The sequence below is a fragment of the Symphalangus syndactylus genome, chromosome 7 (genome assembly GCF_028878055.3).
Source record: "Symphalangus syndactylus isolate Jambi chromosome 7, NHGRI_mSymSyn1-v2.1_pri, whole genome shotgun sequence".
Classification (NCBI taxonomy): domain Eukaryota; kingdom Metazoa; phylum Chordata; class Mammalia; order Primates; family Hylobatidae; genus Symphalangus; species Symphalangus syndactylus.
Genome location: NC_072429.2, coordinates 18,302,363 through 18,321,853, shown reverse-complemented (window position 1 = coordinate 18,321,853; position 19,491 = coordinate 18,302,363). Strand labels below are relative to the sequence as shown.

The 19,491-nt window shown below is 40.0% G+C and overlaps 1 protein-coding gene across 3 annotated transcripts in view; it reads left to right on the top strand.

Moving 5' to 3' along the window:
• The first annotated feature begins 1,974 nt into the window (after positions 1-1,974).
• LOC129486041 (arginine--tRNA ligase, cytoplasmic) overlaps positions 1,975-19,491 on the top strand; it is a 32,407-nt gene continuing 14,890 nt past the window's right edge. The window contains exons 1-9 of one of the 3 annotated variants that reach the window (XM_055285312.2): positions 1,975-2,096; positions 4,162-4,296; positions 8,218-8,406; positions 9,452-9,560; positions 10,106-10,206; positions 10,860-10,981; positions 12,778-12,898; positions 16,052-16,181; positions 17,519-17,623. In XM_055285312.2, the coding sequence (XP_055141287.1) occupies positions 2,052-2,096; positions 4,162-4,296; positions 8,218-8,406; positions 9,452-9,560; positions 10,106-10,206; positions 10,860-10,981; positions 12,778-12,898; positions 16,052-16,181; positions 17,519-17,623 (1,057 nt within the window). In that variant the 5' untranslated portion in view covers positions 1,975-2,051. Of the gene's footprint in view, positions 2,097-2,535; positions 2,685-4,161; positions 4,297-8,217; positions 8,407-9,451; positions 9,561-10,105; positions 10,207-10,859; positions 10,982-12,777; positions 12,899-16,051; positions 16,182-17,518; positions 17,624-19,491 lie in introns of those variants that run through there. The other 2 variants (XM_063642621.1, XM_055285314.2) reach the window with 2 other exon arrangements.

The following is a 19,491-nucleotide window of genomic DNA, read 5'->3' as shown; positions in this document are numbered from 1 at the left end:
TTAAGCTTGTTAAAAATTAAGTAAAATAATTTGGGTTATTTAATTGGACAAAGAGGACTGGCTTTGCCAATGAAACAATATGGCCGATACTTTGCATGAATTGGACAAGCTAAACGTGCAAATCCACAGTTTTGACAAAAATACAGTGAGAACAGTTATGAAATATCATGCCAGAAAATAATCCATTCCCAGAAGTTGTGAAAAGAGTTTTTAGTTGTCTTTTTTTTTTTTTTCCCAGACAGAGGCTCACTCCGTTGCCCAGGCTGGAGTGCAGTGGCTGGATCATGGCTCACTGCAGCCTCAAACTTGTGGGTTTAAACAATCCTCCCTCGTAAGTCTCCTATATAGCTGGGACTACAGGTGCGCACCACCATGCCTGGCTAATGTTTTGTATTTTCGGTAGAGACGATGTTTCACCATTTTTTCGAGGCTGGTCTTGGACTCCTGGGCTCAAGCAATCTGACTGCCTCAGCCACCCAAAGTGCTAGGATTACAGACATGTGCTACTGTGCCTAGCCTGATGTCAACTTTTAAAAGTATACACTGGGATATTAATTTTTAAAATACTTTTATGAGGCACAGAAGCGAAAACGTTTAGAGTGCTACTTTCTAAGTTCTGGAGTCATAGAGAAGAGTGAACAAGATAATTAAGGTCCCTGCCCTCTTAGAACATATATCCCAGGTTTGCTGTTTATAATTTTAACTCAATATATATACAATGAAATATTATTCAGCCTTATAAAAGAAAACTCTGTTATGAGTGACAACATAGATGAACCTGGAGAACATTATGTTGGTGCGATAAGCCGGGCACAGAAAGACAAATACTACATTAGCTCGTGTATACATGTAATCTAAAAAATTCAGATTCATAGAAGCAGAGCATAGAATGCTGGTTGTCAGGGCTGCAGAGGTAGGAAAGATAGTAGATGCTGCTCAAAGTTACAAAGTTTCAGTTAGGCAGTATGAATAAATTCTAGAGATGTAATGTATATTGTATACTTGCAGTTTTCGTTTTCGTTTCGTTTTGTTTTTTTTAAATAGAGAGAGAAAAGGTCTCACTCTGTCATCCAGGCAGGAGTACAGTGGCATGATCATGGCTCACTGCAGCCTCAAATTCTTGGGCTCAAGTGATCTTCCCACCTCAGCTTCCCATCTATCAGGGACTACAGGCACATGCGACCATGCCCGGCTATTTTTCCATTTTTTTGTAGAGACGAGGTCTTAGCTGTTTCCCAGGATGAGAATAGATCTTAAATGTTCACAGCACACACACACACACACACACACACACACCTGCAAATGATAACTGTATGAGATGAAGGTTATGTTAATTATTTTGATTGTGGTAATCATTTCAGAATGTATATATATATATATCAAAACATTACGTTGTATATCGTTATGATATACAATCTTTGTCAATTATACCTCAATAAAACTGGAAAAATAAATAAGATTTTTAACTCAAATGTCACTTACTTAGAGATGTCTTCTCTGACCCAAGTCACTCTATCACATTGCCTTCCTAGCAATTAAAACTACCTGAGATTATTGCCTTTTTTGGTCTATTTTCTCTCTCCATTCTAAAATGTGTCTGCCATGAGAGGGGAGATCGAGTCTGTTTTGTTTTCTCTGTGCCCCCAGAGCCTAGAATAGTGTCTGGCATTTTAAAGTACACAATAAATGCTTGTTGAACAAATGAATGGATTTGTTAGTTTTGTGCCCATTTCACAAAGGGGCAAAGTGAGGCCTCTGAGAGCCAGAAGCTCTAGGTCAGTGACTGTCCTAGTCTATTCAAGCACAGAGCAGCTCTGGTTAGTCTCTGCTCAATTCCTCTCCCCTCGCCCAAACGTCCCTGAGCTTTGGCCTCGCTCCTGGCCGAAATCCCCGCGGGTTCTCCTCGCAGTGTCCACTGGATCCCGCCAGGAGGCAACAGAGGCGGCAACACCCAGTCCGACGGGACAGCGGACCAGAGGGGGTTTCCGCTTCCGGGAGAGGCTGACCGTTTCCGCTTCCGTCCACTTGGCGTGTGAGACGCTGACGGGAGGATGGAGGTATTGGTGGCTGAATGCTCCGCGCGGCTGCTGCAGCAGGTTTGGACGCAGGAGACCGGCGGGAACGCCTGAAAGAGATGGAGCAGGCTCTGACTCCTGCCCAAGCGGCTTCTGGGGCGCGACAGCTAGGCAGGGACCATCCTTGTCCTCTCAGAGTGGGGCGGCACGGTCCCTGTGGGAGCAGGAAGGGTTGGGAGAGGAAGCACCCATCATTTCAAAGCCCGTGCGACTGTGACTTTCAGCGGAATGGAGGGTCCCCACCCTCTCCCAGGCCTCCCTCAAGCCAGCGTCTTCGGTGGGCTGGAGCCTGGCATGTTTAGAACAATTCTCTCCCCACAATCCACCTCCTCTTCTGCATACACATGTGATTTAGGGGATGCGGGGAGATAGACAAGTTGGGAGTACATTCAGAGCTCTGGGTCTTGTTTTGCAGCTCAGCCGCAGTTCTTTCCGGGTTACTGAGCGAGAGGATTCCTAATAAGCCCATGGGGCGATTCATTATCAGACCAACGGAGTTTGCTCTGTGCCCTCAGCATTCGTCGGGAAGGAGCAGCCACACCAGATAAAAGTGAAAGCGGCCGGGCGCGGTGGCTCACGCCTGTAGTCCCAGCACTTTGGGAGGCCGAGGTGGGCGGATCACGAAGTCAGGAGATCGAGATCATCTTGGCTAACACAGCGAAACTCCTTCTCTACTGAAAATACAAAAAAAAAATTAACCGGGTGTGGTGGCGGGCGCGTGTATTTCTAGCTATTCTCGAGGCTGAGGCAGGAGAATGGCGTGAACCCGGGAGGCGGAGCTTGCAGTGAGCAGAGCGCACACCACTGCACTACAGCCTGGGCGACAGAGCGAGACTCCGTCCCCCGCCCACCCCCCCCGAAAAAAAGTGAAAACGGAACAGTTCCATTACCTTTTATGCCCAGATGGGGAGGGATGGTGGGAAGATAGTTCACAGTACTCTGTCCTGTTACAGCTTTATACTTAATCAGCAGCCACAAAGTACAAGTTAGTCAAGTAAATTGGCAAGCTCTTTACATTTCTGAGCCATGTATTTATCGGTATATATTTATCTTTGCCTCACTGGGTTGTGATAATCATAAAGGTAATTTCTGAAAAGTGTTTAGCTCAGCTCCTGGAACATAATGTTTGCTCATTTTTGGCAATTTGGTTTTGGCTGTAGCTATCTCCCAGTAAGTATTCTGAAATTTCAGGTGAGGAATCTCCCCCTGAGTTTTGCAGTTTAAGTTGGAAGCTTTATTTCTTTCTGAATTGACATGTCTTTACTTTTAGATATTAAAGTACAAAGCCTGGTCTGGTCTAGTCTAGGACCTAACACACTGGAAAGAGGAAGAAATGGGAAAATTGTTTAGTCCCAGAAAGGGTGAAAGGCAGACCCTTGAGCTATTTTGAATGTGACAAAAGACATTTGGTTTTTTAAGAGTCCCAAGTCATAAGATTTGGGAATAAAAGCGGGTTGGTCAACCTGAAACTTAACTACTCTTGCTAAATCAGAGTGTCTTATCGAGCCAAAGAAAAGAACGAGGGATATGAGACATGAGACATATCCCATTATATACTTACTCCTATTCCTGTCTCCCAGCACACATGTATGTGTGGTTAATATTTTCTTTTTCTTTTTTCTTTTTTTTTTTGAGACAGTCTCGCTCTGTCAAGCAGACTGGAGTGCAGTGGCACGATCTCTGCTCACTGCAACCTCAGCCTGTGGGATTCAGGCAGTTCTCCTGCCTCAGCCTCCCAAGTAGCTGGGATTACAGGCATGCACCACCATGCCTAGCTAGTTTTTGTATTTTTAGTAGAAACAGCGTTTTGCTATGTTTGCCATGCTGGTCTTGAACTCTTGGCCTCAAGTGATCCACCTGCCTAGGCCTCCCAAAGTGCTGGGATTACAGGCGTGAGCCACCATGTCTGGCCAATATTTTCTTATTAAGGATAATATGCTAACGTCAGCAAAAGTCTCAGAGGAGAAAGAAACACAGCTCATCAAAGGGAACATTAATGATTCCCATGGTCTATGCCAGGCCTTGGTAGAGAGGGGAAATGTGGAAGTCAGTTTATGGACTGAAAAAAGTGCTTTTTTTTCCACAGGAAGAAGAGATTAAATCTCTGACTGCTGAAATTGACCGGCTGAAAAACTGTGGCTGTTTAGGAGCTTCTCCAAATTTGGAGCAGTTACAAGAAGAAAATTTAAAATTAAAGTATCGACTGAATATTCTTCGAAAAGTGAGTACTTTGGGTTTCAGTTTTATTCTCCAATTTGAATCATTATACCTTTTTAAAAGCCTTTGTTACCAAAGATTCTGGAAGTATATCCTATGGAATTTGGAAAAAGAAGCATAGAAACCCTATTCTTTTCCCTGCATTAGACAACTTAGGACTGAGGTAGTTGGTGCAAATAGTGAGAAGTTGGTGTTGTCCTGTCCTTCAGGACTCTTTGAAATGTTTCATCCTGCTAACTATTTGGCTAACTTAAAGTAGGATTTAGGTAGGGTTGAGACATTTCTTTTTAAAAATTTATTTATTATTTTTTGAGACAAGGTGTCTGTCACTCAGGCCAGAGTGCGGTGGCATCGTCACAGCTCAGTACAGCCTCAACCTTCAGGCTCAAGCAGTCATCCCACCGCAGCCTCCTGAGTGGCTGGGACTACAGGCGTGTGCCACCACATCCAGCTAATTTTTTTTTTTTTTAATAGAGATGGGATCTTGCTGTGTTGGCCAGGCTGGCCTCAGAATTCCTGGCTTCAGGCAACCCTCCCTATCTTGGCTTCCCAAAGTATTGGAATTACAAGTATGACCCACGGCACCTAGCATGGTTGAGGCATTTCTTTCAACAGTTTATGCCCATGCCTTTTTTAAAACAACGTATTTGATTTTTAAACCGTTGCCTCTATCATAAAGGAAATATTTGAAAATACACCTGCATATTTTCTGTGCCCTAAGTTGGTTATTTTACAGTTTTATATCTTACATAATCATTTGGGTTTTTTTCCATCTGGTATTTCACAACACTTTTTTCCCCATGAAACTTGTGCTGTGTTTATTTAATGGTCTCATGATTTAACAGTGTTTTCAATTTTGTTTTAAAAAAATGAACTTGCTGCAGCTTTTTGGCCTGCCTTTCATATTTGGTGATGACATATCCCAGAGTATTGACCTCATTCCCGTAATTATTCTCCTGTGTGTATATATTACTCTCAGACAAACTGTGCTGGCATTAAATCCTTTTCCCAAAGCTGATTGATTCCATTTAGTCACCTTAGACTCTATCTGCCCCACTCCCATGACGTCTCTCATATTATCTTTTTTTTTTTTTTTTTTTTTTTTTGAGACGGAGTCTCACCCTTGTTTGCCAGGCTGGATTGCAATGGCATGATCTCGGCTCACCATAACCTCCGCCTCCCAGGTTCAAGCGATTCTCCTGCCTCAGCCTTCCAAGTAGCTGGGATTACAGGCATTCACCACCACACCTGGTTAATTTTGTATTTTTAGTAGAGACGAGGCTTCTCCATGTTGGTCAGGCTGGTCTCGAACTCCTGACCTCAGGTGATCTGCCTTTCTTGCCTTCCCAAAGTGCTGGGATTACAGGCGTGAGCCACCGTGGCCGGCGTCCATATTACCTATTTGTGATCTGCTGTGCTCGAGTCTCATATTACCTATATGTGATCTGCTGTGCTTGTCCTTGAGTCTTCTAAAATCACAAAATTCCTTTTCCATAGAATCTTCCCAAAAGAATCTCACCTTTCTCGTTATGTCATTCATTCTACACTTATATATGTGTAATTCTCTGTTATATTTATTTTAATTCAAAAGTATTATTAAATGTCTAATATATGCTAGAGACTATGAGGGAAAAGATACACAAAAGGAAGTACAGTATTTTCTCAAACTCCTCACCTCAAGTAATCATCCCACCTCAGCCTCCCAAGTAGCTGGGATAGAAATACAGCATATTCTACTACACATTTTTCTATAATGCAGATTAGCTCTTATATAGATAGGAGAATGCTCTCACTGTATTGTGGGAGGCATATTGGTAGTTTGACAAATACATTGCCCTACTTAATGAACAGCTGAACACAAGGTACACAGCAGAACTAAAAACCACAGAGTAATAAAGTACTGTGTGTGATGGCCACTGACCCTGTCGTCTTTCCCTGGTTCACTTTGGCCAGGCGCTCTGACTTGAAAGCATCACATATGAAACTGGTAGAGACAACTTGCTGAATTGATTATAATCAGATAGCAATTTTCATAGTGCCAAAACTAAGCACAGTAGATTTAGTGTGTGTAGGTACACACACATACGTATGTACGTGGTGGTACTCCTATCCTTTAAAAATAAAAAATTGAGGTTGGGCGCGGTGGCTCACACCTGTGATCCCAGCTGTTTCGGAGGCCGAGGCAGGTGGATCACCTGGAGTCAGGAGTTCGAGACCAGCCTGGCCAACATGGCAAAACCCTGTCTCTACTAAAAATACAAAAATTAGCCAGGGATGGTGGCGCGGGCCTGTAATCCCAGCTACTTGGGAGGCTGAGGCATGAGAATCGCTTAAACCCAGGAGGTGGCGATTGCAGTGAGCCAAAATCATGCCACTGCACTCCAGCCTGGGCAACAGAGTAAGACCCAGTCTCAAAAAAATAAATACATAAAAATAAACAAAAAATTGACATTTATTATAGCAGCTTTTGGGTATAAGATCATAATCTAGGCCAAGTGTGGTGGCTCACGCCTGTAATTCCAATGCTTTGGGAGGCCAAGGCAGGAGGATCTCATGAACCGAGGAGTTCAGGTTACAGTGAGCTGTCATGCCACTGCACTTCAGCCTCAGCAGAGTGCACAGTGAGATCTTGTCTGTTACCCCCAACAAAGAAGAAAAAAGGATCATATCCAAGTAAATTTGGCATTTGCTGTTGGAAATCATTAGATTGGGAAAAATGTATCTTCCTTGTTTTAAGTATGTTACCACAGAGAGGAGTCAATTATTGATTAGCTACGAACTTGAAATCAGGTTTTTTAGTGAATTTAAGAATATAATTTCTTCATATGATAGAGAGGGCTGATGAGGGGAGCATAAAACTTGGACTCTCCATTCCAGTAGACCCGAGTTTGAATCTGGCCTTTTCCACTTACTCTGTCTTGTCTTTGGCAAGTTACTTATCTGTAGCCCACATAGAAATAGTGATAATAGTAACAAACTGAATTTTATTATGTAGATGGAATAAGATAATGCATATAAATAAAGCATTTGGTTCAAATCTTGACACTACATACTCAAATACTAACTTTTGTTATTGTCATTATTTTATACTGTTGACGACATTTTGATGAATATAAATTTGTGATGAACATAAAATTGTGATGAACATGTTGATGTACATAAAATTGACAAACATAAAGGTGTATAGGCAGCGTGTTTATCTTCCATTAAAAGCATATGTGTCATTCACCTTTTTTTTTGCTAAACTGCTATATGGCAAGTACAGTGCTAGATGCCAGGGACAGGGAAGAGAGCCATGAATTAAGCACTTTCTGTGCATCCAGCAGTCTAGTGGTAGAGACAGAGAGTTCTGTGAGGGTATGACAAGTGCAGTAATAGAGATAATTATATGCCTTCTTAAATGACTATATTCCATGGGAAAACAGGAGGTAGTAGGTCTAATAACAGTAAAACAAAACTACTGGCTTTTCTGGTATATTGATATTACCTACTTTGCTCCCTTTTATTTCATGCCTTGAAGAGGTCAACATTTTGATGGACATCATGTAATTTTTTGTTTGTTTTTTGTCCATTGAGTTTTCACTTCCAATATTTGATGTGAAATTATATTATTTTCTCAGAGATTTGAAGCTGAGAAAAGGATTCCGTCAGCCCTTTTAACTTCCTCCTCCCAGTTTCTGTTCTGCTAAAACAAATGCAAAAAGTAAGACCTCAGGGCATTTCCCATGGATGTCTTAGATGCCGTGGGATGGACTTGTCCTGCTACATGTCTTAGCAAATCCCAGATATGAGGGCATCACACTATGAGTACGTTTTCCCTTTTGGTTCTTAAGATATTTGAAGGTTTATACTCAAAATATTTGGAGACATCTTGTATGATGATGGTATAGTACATTATGGACATGTTTCCATTCTTTTCCTACAGAGTCTTCAGGCAGAAAGGAACAAACCAACTAAAAATATGATTAACATTATTAGCCGCCTACAAGAGGTCTTTGGTCATGCAATTAAGGCTGCATATCCAGATTTGGAAAATCCTCCTCTGCTAGTGACACCAAGTCAGCAGGCCAAGTTCGGGGACTATCAGTGTAATAGTGCTATGGGTATTTCTCAGGTGATGTATTGTCATGACTCTTGGCTGTTTGATTTTTTTAAGTATTATTATCATCATTGCCATTTACAGAAATAATACTATTGCAAGTTGTATCGTTAGTGAAAAGGGCATTTGCCACAGTTTGAAAAACTTGAGAAAGGGGTTAGGGGGGCGCATATGTTTTAACTTTTTTAGGCGCAATTTTTAAGGTTTGGTTAAATTTTATATGTATTCTCAATGTTTAAGGGCAATCATTGGTACTCTTTTGTTTAGGTATTTCCCTCCTGCTGCGTCCAGGATTGCTGTGTGGTGGTGTTGAGTGTTGGGAGGTGAAAAATTAAAATAAGACATTTACCAGTCAGCATCCCAATTAAATATTTGATGTAACTGTGATCTTTGAGCCAGGCTTATATATTCATTTTCAAGCAGAGGAGTTCCCCATTTTAAATAGCTGCATTGTCTGATGTGTTTGTGGTTAACTGCATCTGGCTTGGGTCTTTCTGTTTTCCTTTCTTTGCTGAATTGGAAAGGGTTACTCTGAAGAGTCCAGGTCTTATAGCGTGGTTTATTTCTCAAGTGTGAATATTGCACACCTTCATGACTTGAAGATTAGAAATGTAAATATGCTGGAACCAGGCTTCATAGCAGTAGACTTTGTTATGTCATCATTAAAAAGTTCGAGGTGTTGTAATCCCAGCTACTAGGGAGGCTGAGGCAGGAGAGTTGCTTGAACCCAGGGGCAGAGGTTACAGTGAGCCGAGATCACGCCACTGCACTCCAGCCTGGGCGACAGAGCGAGACTCCATCTCAAAAAAAAAAAAAAAAAATAGTTCCAGGTATTAGTGTGTAACGTATTTGGAAATAGAGATCATGTAGTTTGGGCACTTTCTATTCCTCTTGGCACTATTGATACTTTAATCTGTCATTCATAATGTGATTGGACTTCTCTGCCTCTGCCTTTTGATGGTTCTTAACGTAAAATGCATCTTGTGCCTTGTCAGGTGTGCATTTCCGAGTAACTTGCTGAAATCTGTTGTGTAATGAATCATTTTATATTGTGTTGTAGATGCTCAAAACCAAGGAACAGAAAGTTAATCCAAGAGAAATTGCTGAAAACATTACCAAACACCTCCCAGACAATGAATGTATTGAAAAAGTTGAAATTGCTGGTCCTGGTATGACATAATGTTATCCTTCTTAATAGTTGTATTGAAGATGAGTCCTTTTTGAAGTTAAAAAAGAACACACATTTTAATTACAGGGTTAAAATTTATATACTGAACAAGATGGTGAAAGCACTGTGGATTGTGATATAGGAAATTGAAGTTTTAATCTAGACTCAGCTACCGCTTTTAGCTGCTTTATCTTGAATGAGTTACTTTGCCTCTGTGATTCAGTTTTTCATCAGCAAAATGAGGATAGATAATGGCATATAAGTCTTCGGCACAAGGGCCTTCTGTTTTCTTTTAAGAGGCGAACAGATCGTTTGCTGAAAATGAAAGGGCCCTGAGTTAAGTAGGAAGGTTTCAGGAGAGTGGTGAAGGCTTGAAGTAGATGGTGAGACAGGAGCTTACAAGACAGCTTAAGTCAAGGCCACAACTGGTATTGGAATCTTGAAGAATTTTGCCAGAGCCAGGTCAGCGTCTGGAGCAAATCCTTAGGAGTGAGTGATTATTCAAGATAACACACTATCTGATATTTTCTCTCTTCTATCCATTAGGTTTTATTAATGTCCACTTAAGAAAGGATTTTGTATCAGAACAATTGACCAGTCTCCTAGTGAATGGAATTCGACTACCTGCTCTGGGAGAGAATAAAAAGGTATATGTACACTCTTCTATTAATATATTAGTATCTTAGAACTACATGGCACCAAGCACGGTGGTATGTGCCTATAGTCTCAGCTACTTGGGAGGCTGAGGCAGGAGGATTGCTTGAGCCTAGAAGTTCAAGGCTGAGGTGTGCTATGATTGCACCTGTGAATAGCTACTGCACTTCAACCTGGGCAGTATCACGAGACTTCATCTCTAAAAAAGAAAAACGAACTGCGTGGAATGTGCTGAAACTGGGAATGGATTTCACTTTTATATTGAAATTTAATCATTCACATTTGAGATTATGAACATTTATGAAGTAGCCTTTCTCCTGGGTCTAGCATGTTGTGTGATTTTTTTTTTTTTTCCACTTAATTGGCATTTGAGGTAGCCAATTGATACACAGATATCGCTGAAATAGAATGGATAATTAGTATACATGAATTTGATTCTTTTTCAGTTAAAAATACACAAGCAGATCCATCATAAAATCAAACATGGTTGAATTACAACCCAAATGAATGTTTAAGTCTGAGTTTGTTATTAAATGTGTTATTAATGAATGCATTAGAACAAAATGTTTATGCTCGTCTTAAAAAAATCTTTCTGTCTTTATGTTTATGCCCCACTTAACAGCCTTTCTCTTTTTGTCTACCCCAGGTTATAGTTGACTTTTCCTCCCCTAATATAGCTAAAGAGATGCATGTAGGCCACCTGAGGTCCACTATCATAGGAGAGAGTATAAGCCGCCTCTTTGAATTTGCAGGGTATGACGTGCTCAGGTATGTGCTCTTGCCTTGCTTACTATTCTCATTCCTTATTTTCTCGTTTGGAAAATTCTATAGCACATGGAATATCTCACTCAAGAAAGAACATTCGACTAAATCAGTGGTTCATCAGCTTAGTTCTTCTTTACAATCACCCAGTAAGCTTTTAAAATAAGTCCTGAGCCTTTCCTCTGAACCTTTTTTACTATGTTATTTTTTTTAGACTTAGTGGAACCAAGGACAAAACTCCTTCCTTCATTCTACACATCTTTCTTGAGGACCTCTTGTATGCAGCGGGTTTATATCCTGGCAGGGAGAGAAGTAGTAAAGAAACAGGTTATTTTGGGCCTGTAAGCTGTGAGAGGCAATTGAGATGTTATTTTAAGTGTACTGGGAAGCTATTAGAGAGTTTTAGTTTGTGAAGCAGGGTGATCAAATTAAAGATTAGCCTGGGTACCGTGGCTCACACCTATAATCCCAGCATTTTGGGAGGCCAAGGTGGTAGGATCACTAGAAGCCAGGAGTTCTAGGCCAGCTTGGGCAACATAGTGAGAACCTGTCTCTATTTTTTATATTTTTAAAGAAAATTTTTAAAATAATACAAATTAAAGATTACTCTGGTTACTTACTGTGAAGAAGCTAGACAAAGAAGGGAGACTATAACAGTAAGTGTTAGGCCAGGCACAGTGGCTCACGTCTGTAATCCCAGCACTTTGGGAGGCCGAGGAGGGATGGATCACGAGGTCAGGAGTTTGAGACCAGCCTGGCAACATGGCGAAACCCTGTCTCTACTAAAAATACAAAAATTAGCTGGGCATGGTGGTGCACACCTGTAATCCCACCTACTTGGGAAGCTGAGGCAGGATAATTGCTTGAACCTGGGAGGCAGAGATAGCAGTGAGCTGAGATCGTGCCACTGCACTCCAGCCTGGGCAACAGAGCAAGACTCTGTGTCAAAAAAAAAAAGTAAGAGGCTATCATTATGATCCGCTTGAAAGATGATCTGGTGGTTTGGATTAGATAAAAGCAGAGAGGGGAGAGGGAGAGAAGTGAGTTGGATCAACATATATGTTCTTTTTTGGTTTGGAGACAGAGTCTCGCTCTGTCGCCCAGGCTGGAGTGCAGTGGCGTGGTCCTGGCTCACTGCAAGCTCTGCCTCCTAGGTTCACGCGATTCTCCTGCCTCATCCTCCCGAGTAGCTGGGAATACAGGCCCCTGCCACCACGCCAGGCTAATTTTTTGTATTTTTAGTAGAGACGGGGTTTCCCCATGTTTGCAGGCTGGTCTGGAACTCCTAACCTCAAGTGATCCGCCTGCCTCAGCCTCCCATAGTGCTGGGATTACAGGCGTGAGCCATTGCGCCCGGCCTCAACATATATTTTCAAGAATTTTGTTCATTGATATTTGGGAACCATTGGTCTAAATTACACTAAGATAATGGTTAAAATGTTAAATTTTCATAAAATTGTGGGAATAATCAACATTGGCCAGCTGTCATTATCTCAATTAGCTACAAAATAAACAGATTATAGTCCACTGACAGAAAACACATTCATTCAACAAATTCTGGATGCCTGCCATGTGCAGCCTCTAGTACTTGAGTATGCAGAGCTGAATGTAACAGACATAGTTTCCATCGCTTGTGGAGGTTGCAGACGAGTTGAAGAAACAACCAAGTAAACAGGTATTACTAAATGGTGACGTACTGGCATGTAAATGTTAGTGGTTCCTAATGGAATATAGTTCCTCTAATTTAACTTAACCATCTTTATTATTTAAAAAATGATTTTCTATTCTCTGATTGGTGTTAGGTTAAATCATGTAGGAGACTGGGGAACCCAGTTTGGCATGCTCATCGCTCACCTGCAAGATAAATTTCCAGATTATCTAACAGTTTCACCTCCTATTGGGGATCTTCAGCTCTTTTATAAGGTTTGATACCATTTCTTTTATATTATTTGTGTTTACCATTAATCGTAATTATCCATTTTCCTTAGGAAACTTAAAATGGTTTTTAAAGCTACTATGGAGTTAAGTGAAAGTTGCTAACAGCCTTAGTAATACATGTCTCTGTATAAATGACATTCTCTTGAACTTAAACTACTTTTTTTTTTTTAAATTTATAAAGAAAAGACGTTTAATTACCTCGTAGTTCTGCAGGCTGTACAAGCATGGCGCTAGCATCTGCTCAGTTTCTGGGGAGGACTCAGGGAGCTTCTATTTATGGTAGAAGGCAAAATGGGAACAGACTAATTGATAAACATATAAAATTTGTTCACCTACACTGAATTCTTTTTTATTCTGACATTCATTGCATTTGGTTGTGTGCCTTAGAAACAGCCGTCCCCTACCCCCAGATTCATTGCATTTGGTCACGTATGTAGAACCACTACTAGATACCCTACATTTGGTTGTGTGCATAGAAACAGCCATCCCCCACCTGTTAATATGTTATCTTTGCTTTGTTTATTGGTGTATGTGAAAAACCAAATTCTAGGCCAGGTGCGGTGGCTCATGTCTGTAATCCCAGCACTTGGAGAGGCTGAGGCAAGCAGATTGCTTGAGTTCAGGAGTTTGAGACCAGCCTGAGCAACAAAGTGAGATCCCATCTCTACAAAAAATACAAAAATAACTAGCCAGGCATTGTAGTTCCAGCTATTGCGAGGCTGAGGCGGGAAAATCGCTTGAGCCCAGGAGGTCAAGGCTGCAGTGTGCCGTGAGTATGCTACTGCGCTCCAGCCTGGGTGACAGAGCAAGACCTTATCTTAAAAGATAAAATTATATTAAAAAATAAAAGTAAAAAAATGAATTCTACCACATTGAATTTAGAGGTTTATTAATCAGAATGCATTATAGCACTTAAAATTTTTTGATGCTTAATTTTATGTATTTTGATATGATTAACTGTATGGAAAAACAATTTTAAAGACAAATTTTCACATCATCCATAATTTTAAAACGCCCATCGTGATCAACGTTCTTTGACTCCTTGACTTATCTGTATATGAACATGTATTAATCATTTATGATTTTAATATAGTTTTTCTATTATATTTAATATTGCAACTTTTGTGTTACTTTATGACTGCACATTTTGTTGGATCAGTGTACCGATGTTTACATTGATCCTTTGTTAGGATTTTTTTCTATTTTAGAGGTGTTATTATTCAGTAAATAGCTTTGTAGACTTGGATTTTTTCGCTTTTTAAAAATTATTTCCTGGCTGGGTTCAGTGGCTCACACTTGTAATCCCAACATTTTGAGAGGCCAAGGTGGGCAAAATGCTTGAGCCTAGGAGTTTGAGACCAGTCTGGGCAACATGGCAAAACCTCATCTCTACAAAAACTACAAAAGTTAGCCAGGCATGTTGGCGTACATCTGTAGTCTCAGCTACTTGGGAGGCTAAGGTGGAAGTGAGTGTCACTTGAGACCAGGGAGGCCAAGGCTGCAGTGAGCTGTGATCACACCATTGCACTATACAGCCTGGGCAACAGAGTGAGACCCTATCTCAAAAAAAAATTATTTCTTCAAAAATTAAAAATGTTTTTTAAAAATTTCCTTATGGACTGCGTGCAGTGGCTCATGCCTATAATCCTAGCACTTTGGGAGGCTGAGGCAGGCAGATCGCTTGAGTCCAGGAGTTCAAGACCAGCCTGGACAACATGGAGTGACCCTGTCTCTACATAAAATACAAAAAATTAGCCGAGCACACTCCTGTAGTTCCAGCTACTTGGGAGGCGGAGGTGGGAGGATCACCCGAGCCTGGCAAGGTCAAGGCTGCATTGAGCTGTGATCTTACTAATGCATTCCAGCCTCAGTGACAGAGTGAGACCCTGTCTTAAAAAAATAAACATAAAAAAATTCCCTATGGTAGAAGGATCATAAAGATCATAATTTCCTCTCAGATATTTTGATTAATAAATTTATTTTAATGTGAGTTGCATGTTTTCTGTTTAAATTCTTAGGCATTTCTTTATGATGGAGAACGTTTCAAGAATAGGATTCCTGTATTAAAAAGTAAACATTTGTGGGGATTTTGTTTTTGTTGGCTTCATTTTGCTTTTGGTAAATGTTTTCTGTTGAAAATAAGCTAAATGTTTACTGATATGGACTGGAAAACTAATGTTATAAACATCTTTTGGAGTTCTGTACTTTGAATATAGTGAAGCAGACCTATTAATGCAAGAAATTGTCTGTATAAATAAATTGCTAAAATTTACAAACCACAGTAAAGAAAAGCCATTTCCAATTTTTGATAAAACATATATGTGTATTTGTAAAGAAATATCTAGATTTGTTCATTAAATTTTGACACCGGTTAATTTGAGGTGAGATTAATTATTTTTAAGTAAGTGTTGCTTTCAAAATAGAAATAAAACAATGAAAGCAACTTTCTTTTTAGTTAATAATAATCAGTTGGCCAGGCACGGTGGCTCACACCTGTAATCCCAGCACTTTGGGAGGCCCAGGTGGGCAGATCACTTGAGGTCAGGAATTCAGGACCAGCCTGGCCAACATGGTGAAATCCTGTCTCTACTAATAATACAAAAATTAGCCGGGTGTGATGGCATGTGCCTGTAAGCCCAGCTACTTGGAGGCTGAGGCATGAGAATCACTTGAACCCGGGACACAGAGTTTGCAGTGAGCCGAAATCGTGCCACTCCAGTCCGGGAGACAGAGTGAGACTATGTCTCAAAAAAAAAAAAAAAGAAAAAAAATTCATTCAGGACCACATCCAAAATGGAGATTGGAACACAGAAAATTCAGTTGTACCTGTTAGCTATTCTGTACTAACTCTTCTTGAACACAAAAGTATTAGCTGAAGTAGACTTTTGTGAATTGGAAAAGTGTAAAGAAAACTGTGGTGTGATTTTTGTATTTTTCAAGAGAAATGATTTCAGAGTTCTTTGGCATGTTCATTTGTAACAGTATTCTCAACTATTGAGGGAGAGCACTTGTTCTGGTGTTCTGAGTTTGTACTTTCTCACTGTGTTTGTGTGTGTAGAAATGTGTAAGTTCTTTTTCTGGAAATACAGGATTAGATCTTTTTACAAACCTTGCTTTTTAAAATATATACATACACAGGAATCTAAGAAGAGGTTTGATACTGAGGAGGAATTTAAGAAGCGAGCATATCAGTGTGTAGTTCTGCTTCAGGGTAAAAACCCAGATATTACAAAAGCTTGGAAGCTTATCTGTGATGTCTCCCGCCAAGGTGAGTTTCTGGGCTTTGTTCCTTCATCCAGCAAATACTATGTATATCATTTCCTTGAGTCTTAATTTTGATTTGACTTTGAGTGATATTTTAACCTTCTGAGGACAGGCAAATAGATTTTTTCTTAAATGTATTTCTGAAACAACTAATAAATTTTGAACCTGCCATAAGACAGGCAGGTTCAAATCTTAACTTTCTTAGAAGTCAGCAAAAATTAATTAGAAAATAAAGTGGAAAATAAAAATAAATCTTATTCACAGTAGCAACAAAACCTATAAAACACTTAGGAGCACTTAGGAATGAATTTATTCAGAAATGTGTAGGACCAAAATGGTGAGAAGTATACAGTGAGATGGAGTAGAATGTTTGGATAGAGTGCCAGGCCTAGTTCCCTAGTTCTCCAAATTTATTTATGGTTTTAAGGCGATTTCAAGTTTTCTAACTTGACATAATAGTTTTAAAGGTTTCTTTGAAGAGTAAATGGGTAAAGAACAAGCAGTAATCTTTGAAAAAGACGACTAATGATGACTGGCTTGCAGCACTAGGTAATAAAATGTTTTATAATTACAGTAAGTAATACTGTGTCACTGATGTATTGCTACATAGAGAGGTAAGTGGTTTAAATCAGGAAAAACCGCAAGAAAATTCAGTAAATATTTGATCACTAGATAGGAACAGCTTTTTTTCTTCTCATTCACATTTTTTAAGAATTAATTTTTTATAAGTTAAACAAGAAGGACATGTTCCTTATATAAAAAAGTAAATGTAGGCCGGGCACGGTGGCTCACGCCTGTAATCCCAGCACTTTGGGAGGCCGAGGCGGGTGGATCACCTGAGATCAGGAGTTCAAGACCAGCCTGGCCAACATGGTGAAACCCCATCTCTACTAAAAATAGAAAAATCAGCCAGGTGTGGTGGCACACGCCTGTAGTCCCAGCTACTCGGGAGGCTGAGGCAGGAGAATCGCTTGAACCCGGGAGGTGGAGGTTGCAATGTGCCGAGATCGCGCCACTGTACTCCAGCCTGGGTGACAGAGCGAGACTCCATCTCAAAATAATAATAATAATAATAATAATAATAAAGTAAATGTAGACAGGAGAAAAATAAAATTATCTGTAGTCTCACCCATTGTTAATATTTTGATGTGTACCTTACCATTTTCTTTCCCTTTTTCAAAATGACAGCATGTATATAATGTTCTGTATCATACATTTTTATGTAATTAATTTCCTTTTAATATTTTTATTAATAAATTTATTTTAATGTAAGATGCATGTTTCCTGTTTTTAAAAAATTCTTATGCATTTTATTTGGTGGCGTTTTATTTTTTTCCCTAGAGTTTAATAAAATCTATGATGCCTTGGACATCTCTTTAATAGAGAGAGGGGAATCCTTCTATCAAGATAGGATGTATGATATTGTAAAGGAATTTGAAGATAGAGGTAGGCACTCTTCTTTTAACTTTTTATTATGGAAATTTTCAAACATAGGCAAAAGTGGATTGAATGTATAGTAACGCCAGCTTCATGTACTCATCATCCAATTTCCACAGTTATGGGTACTGACCAACCTTATTGTATCTATACCTTCTTACACTGCTTCCATCATATAATTCCATCTATAATGACTTTGGTATATGTCTCTGAAAGAACAGGACCTTCTTTCTGCCCTAAAACCGCAATATCATTATAATAACAAAATTATATATATATATATATATATTTTTTTTTTTTTTAAACAATCTTGCTATGTTGCTTAGGCTGGTGTGGAACTCCTGGCCTCAAGTGATCCTCGCACCTCAGCCTCCTAGAGTGCTGAGATTATAGGCATGAACTACCATACCCAGCCAATAACAATTTCTTAATACCATTAAATAGAGTTCCAATTTCCCAAGTTGATTCATGAATTTTTTTTTTTTTTTTTTGGAACAGAGTCTTACTCTGTTGCCTAGGCTGGAGTGCAGTGGAGTGATCTCGGCTGACTGCAACCTCCGCCTCCTGGATTCAAGCAATTCTCCTGCCTCAGCCTCCTACGTAGCTGGAATTACACGCATGCACCACCACACCCAGTTAAATAGTTTTTTCAAAGTCTGCATATAACATTTGTTTGATATGTATCTTAAGTTCTATAAATCTGAGATTTCTCCCTCTTTTTAAATTTCTTTTACTGTTGAAGAAACTGGGCCATTTGTCTTAAATAATTTCCCATATGAAACTATTTAGCATAATTCCTTGTCTGTGTTTCTCTAAAGAGGCTTCATTAGATTCTGATTTATGTTTTATTCCTTTTTTTGTTGTTTTCTTTTAGTTGCAAGAATGCAGGCAATGAGGCAGTGTCTGGTTGTCTCTGTTTTTGTCATATTAAGATTGATTAGTGAATTCAGGTATCATCAGCTGGATCTGTCCATAAATTTCCCCATCAGACTTTTCCCTGTTGGCTTTATCAGCTATTTATGACCATGACTTAGATCCACCACTTCACTGGAGGTTGGAAAATGGTAGTGTTCTGTCATTCTTTCTCCATTTGTTACTTGGGATTCTCTTATGCTGAACTTTGTTACTCATTATTTTGGTTATCCTCAGGTACAATTCATATAAAACAGGTAGGGTAGTAGAAGTGCTTGATTTTTTTTGTATCAATTGCAGAATAATAGGTTTGTTCCTTAGCATCTCAAAGTGAATTGTTTGATTTTAACATTATTGTGGTGGGCTTTTAAAGTGTTTTATATTTTTCAGTCAGTTGTCTTTATGTAATGCTCAAATTGTTCCATTTTGGCCAAGTAACTTCATATTTTTTATTGTGGTTTTGTTTTTTTCAACCCCTTTGGTAGTTAATTGCTTTCTGGTATACAATATTCCAGGCCCATTTTGTACATTTCCTGCCTCAGACCTGAAATCAACCATATCTCTATGGAAGCCTGTTTTCCTTGAGTGGGAGTAGTATTTTAATCACGGTCTAGGGCCTAGGGACCATACTTTTTTTTTTTTTTTTTGAGACGGAGTCTTGCTCTGTCGCCCAGGCTGGAGTGCAGTGGCGCAGTCTCGGCTCACTGCAAGCTCCGCCTCCCGGGTTCACGCCATTCTCCTGCCTCAGCCTCTCCGAGTAGCTGGGACTACAGGCGCCCACCACCGCGCCCGGCTTATTTTTTTTTTTTATACATTTAGTAGAGACAGGGTTTCACCATGGTCTCGATCTCCTGACCTCGTGATCCGCCCGCCTCGGCCTCCCAAAGTGCTGGGATTACAAGCGTGAGCCACCGCGCCCGGCCGGGACCATACTTTTTAAGATGATAAAATTTTGGCTGGGTGCA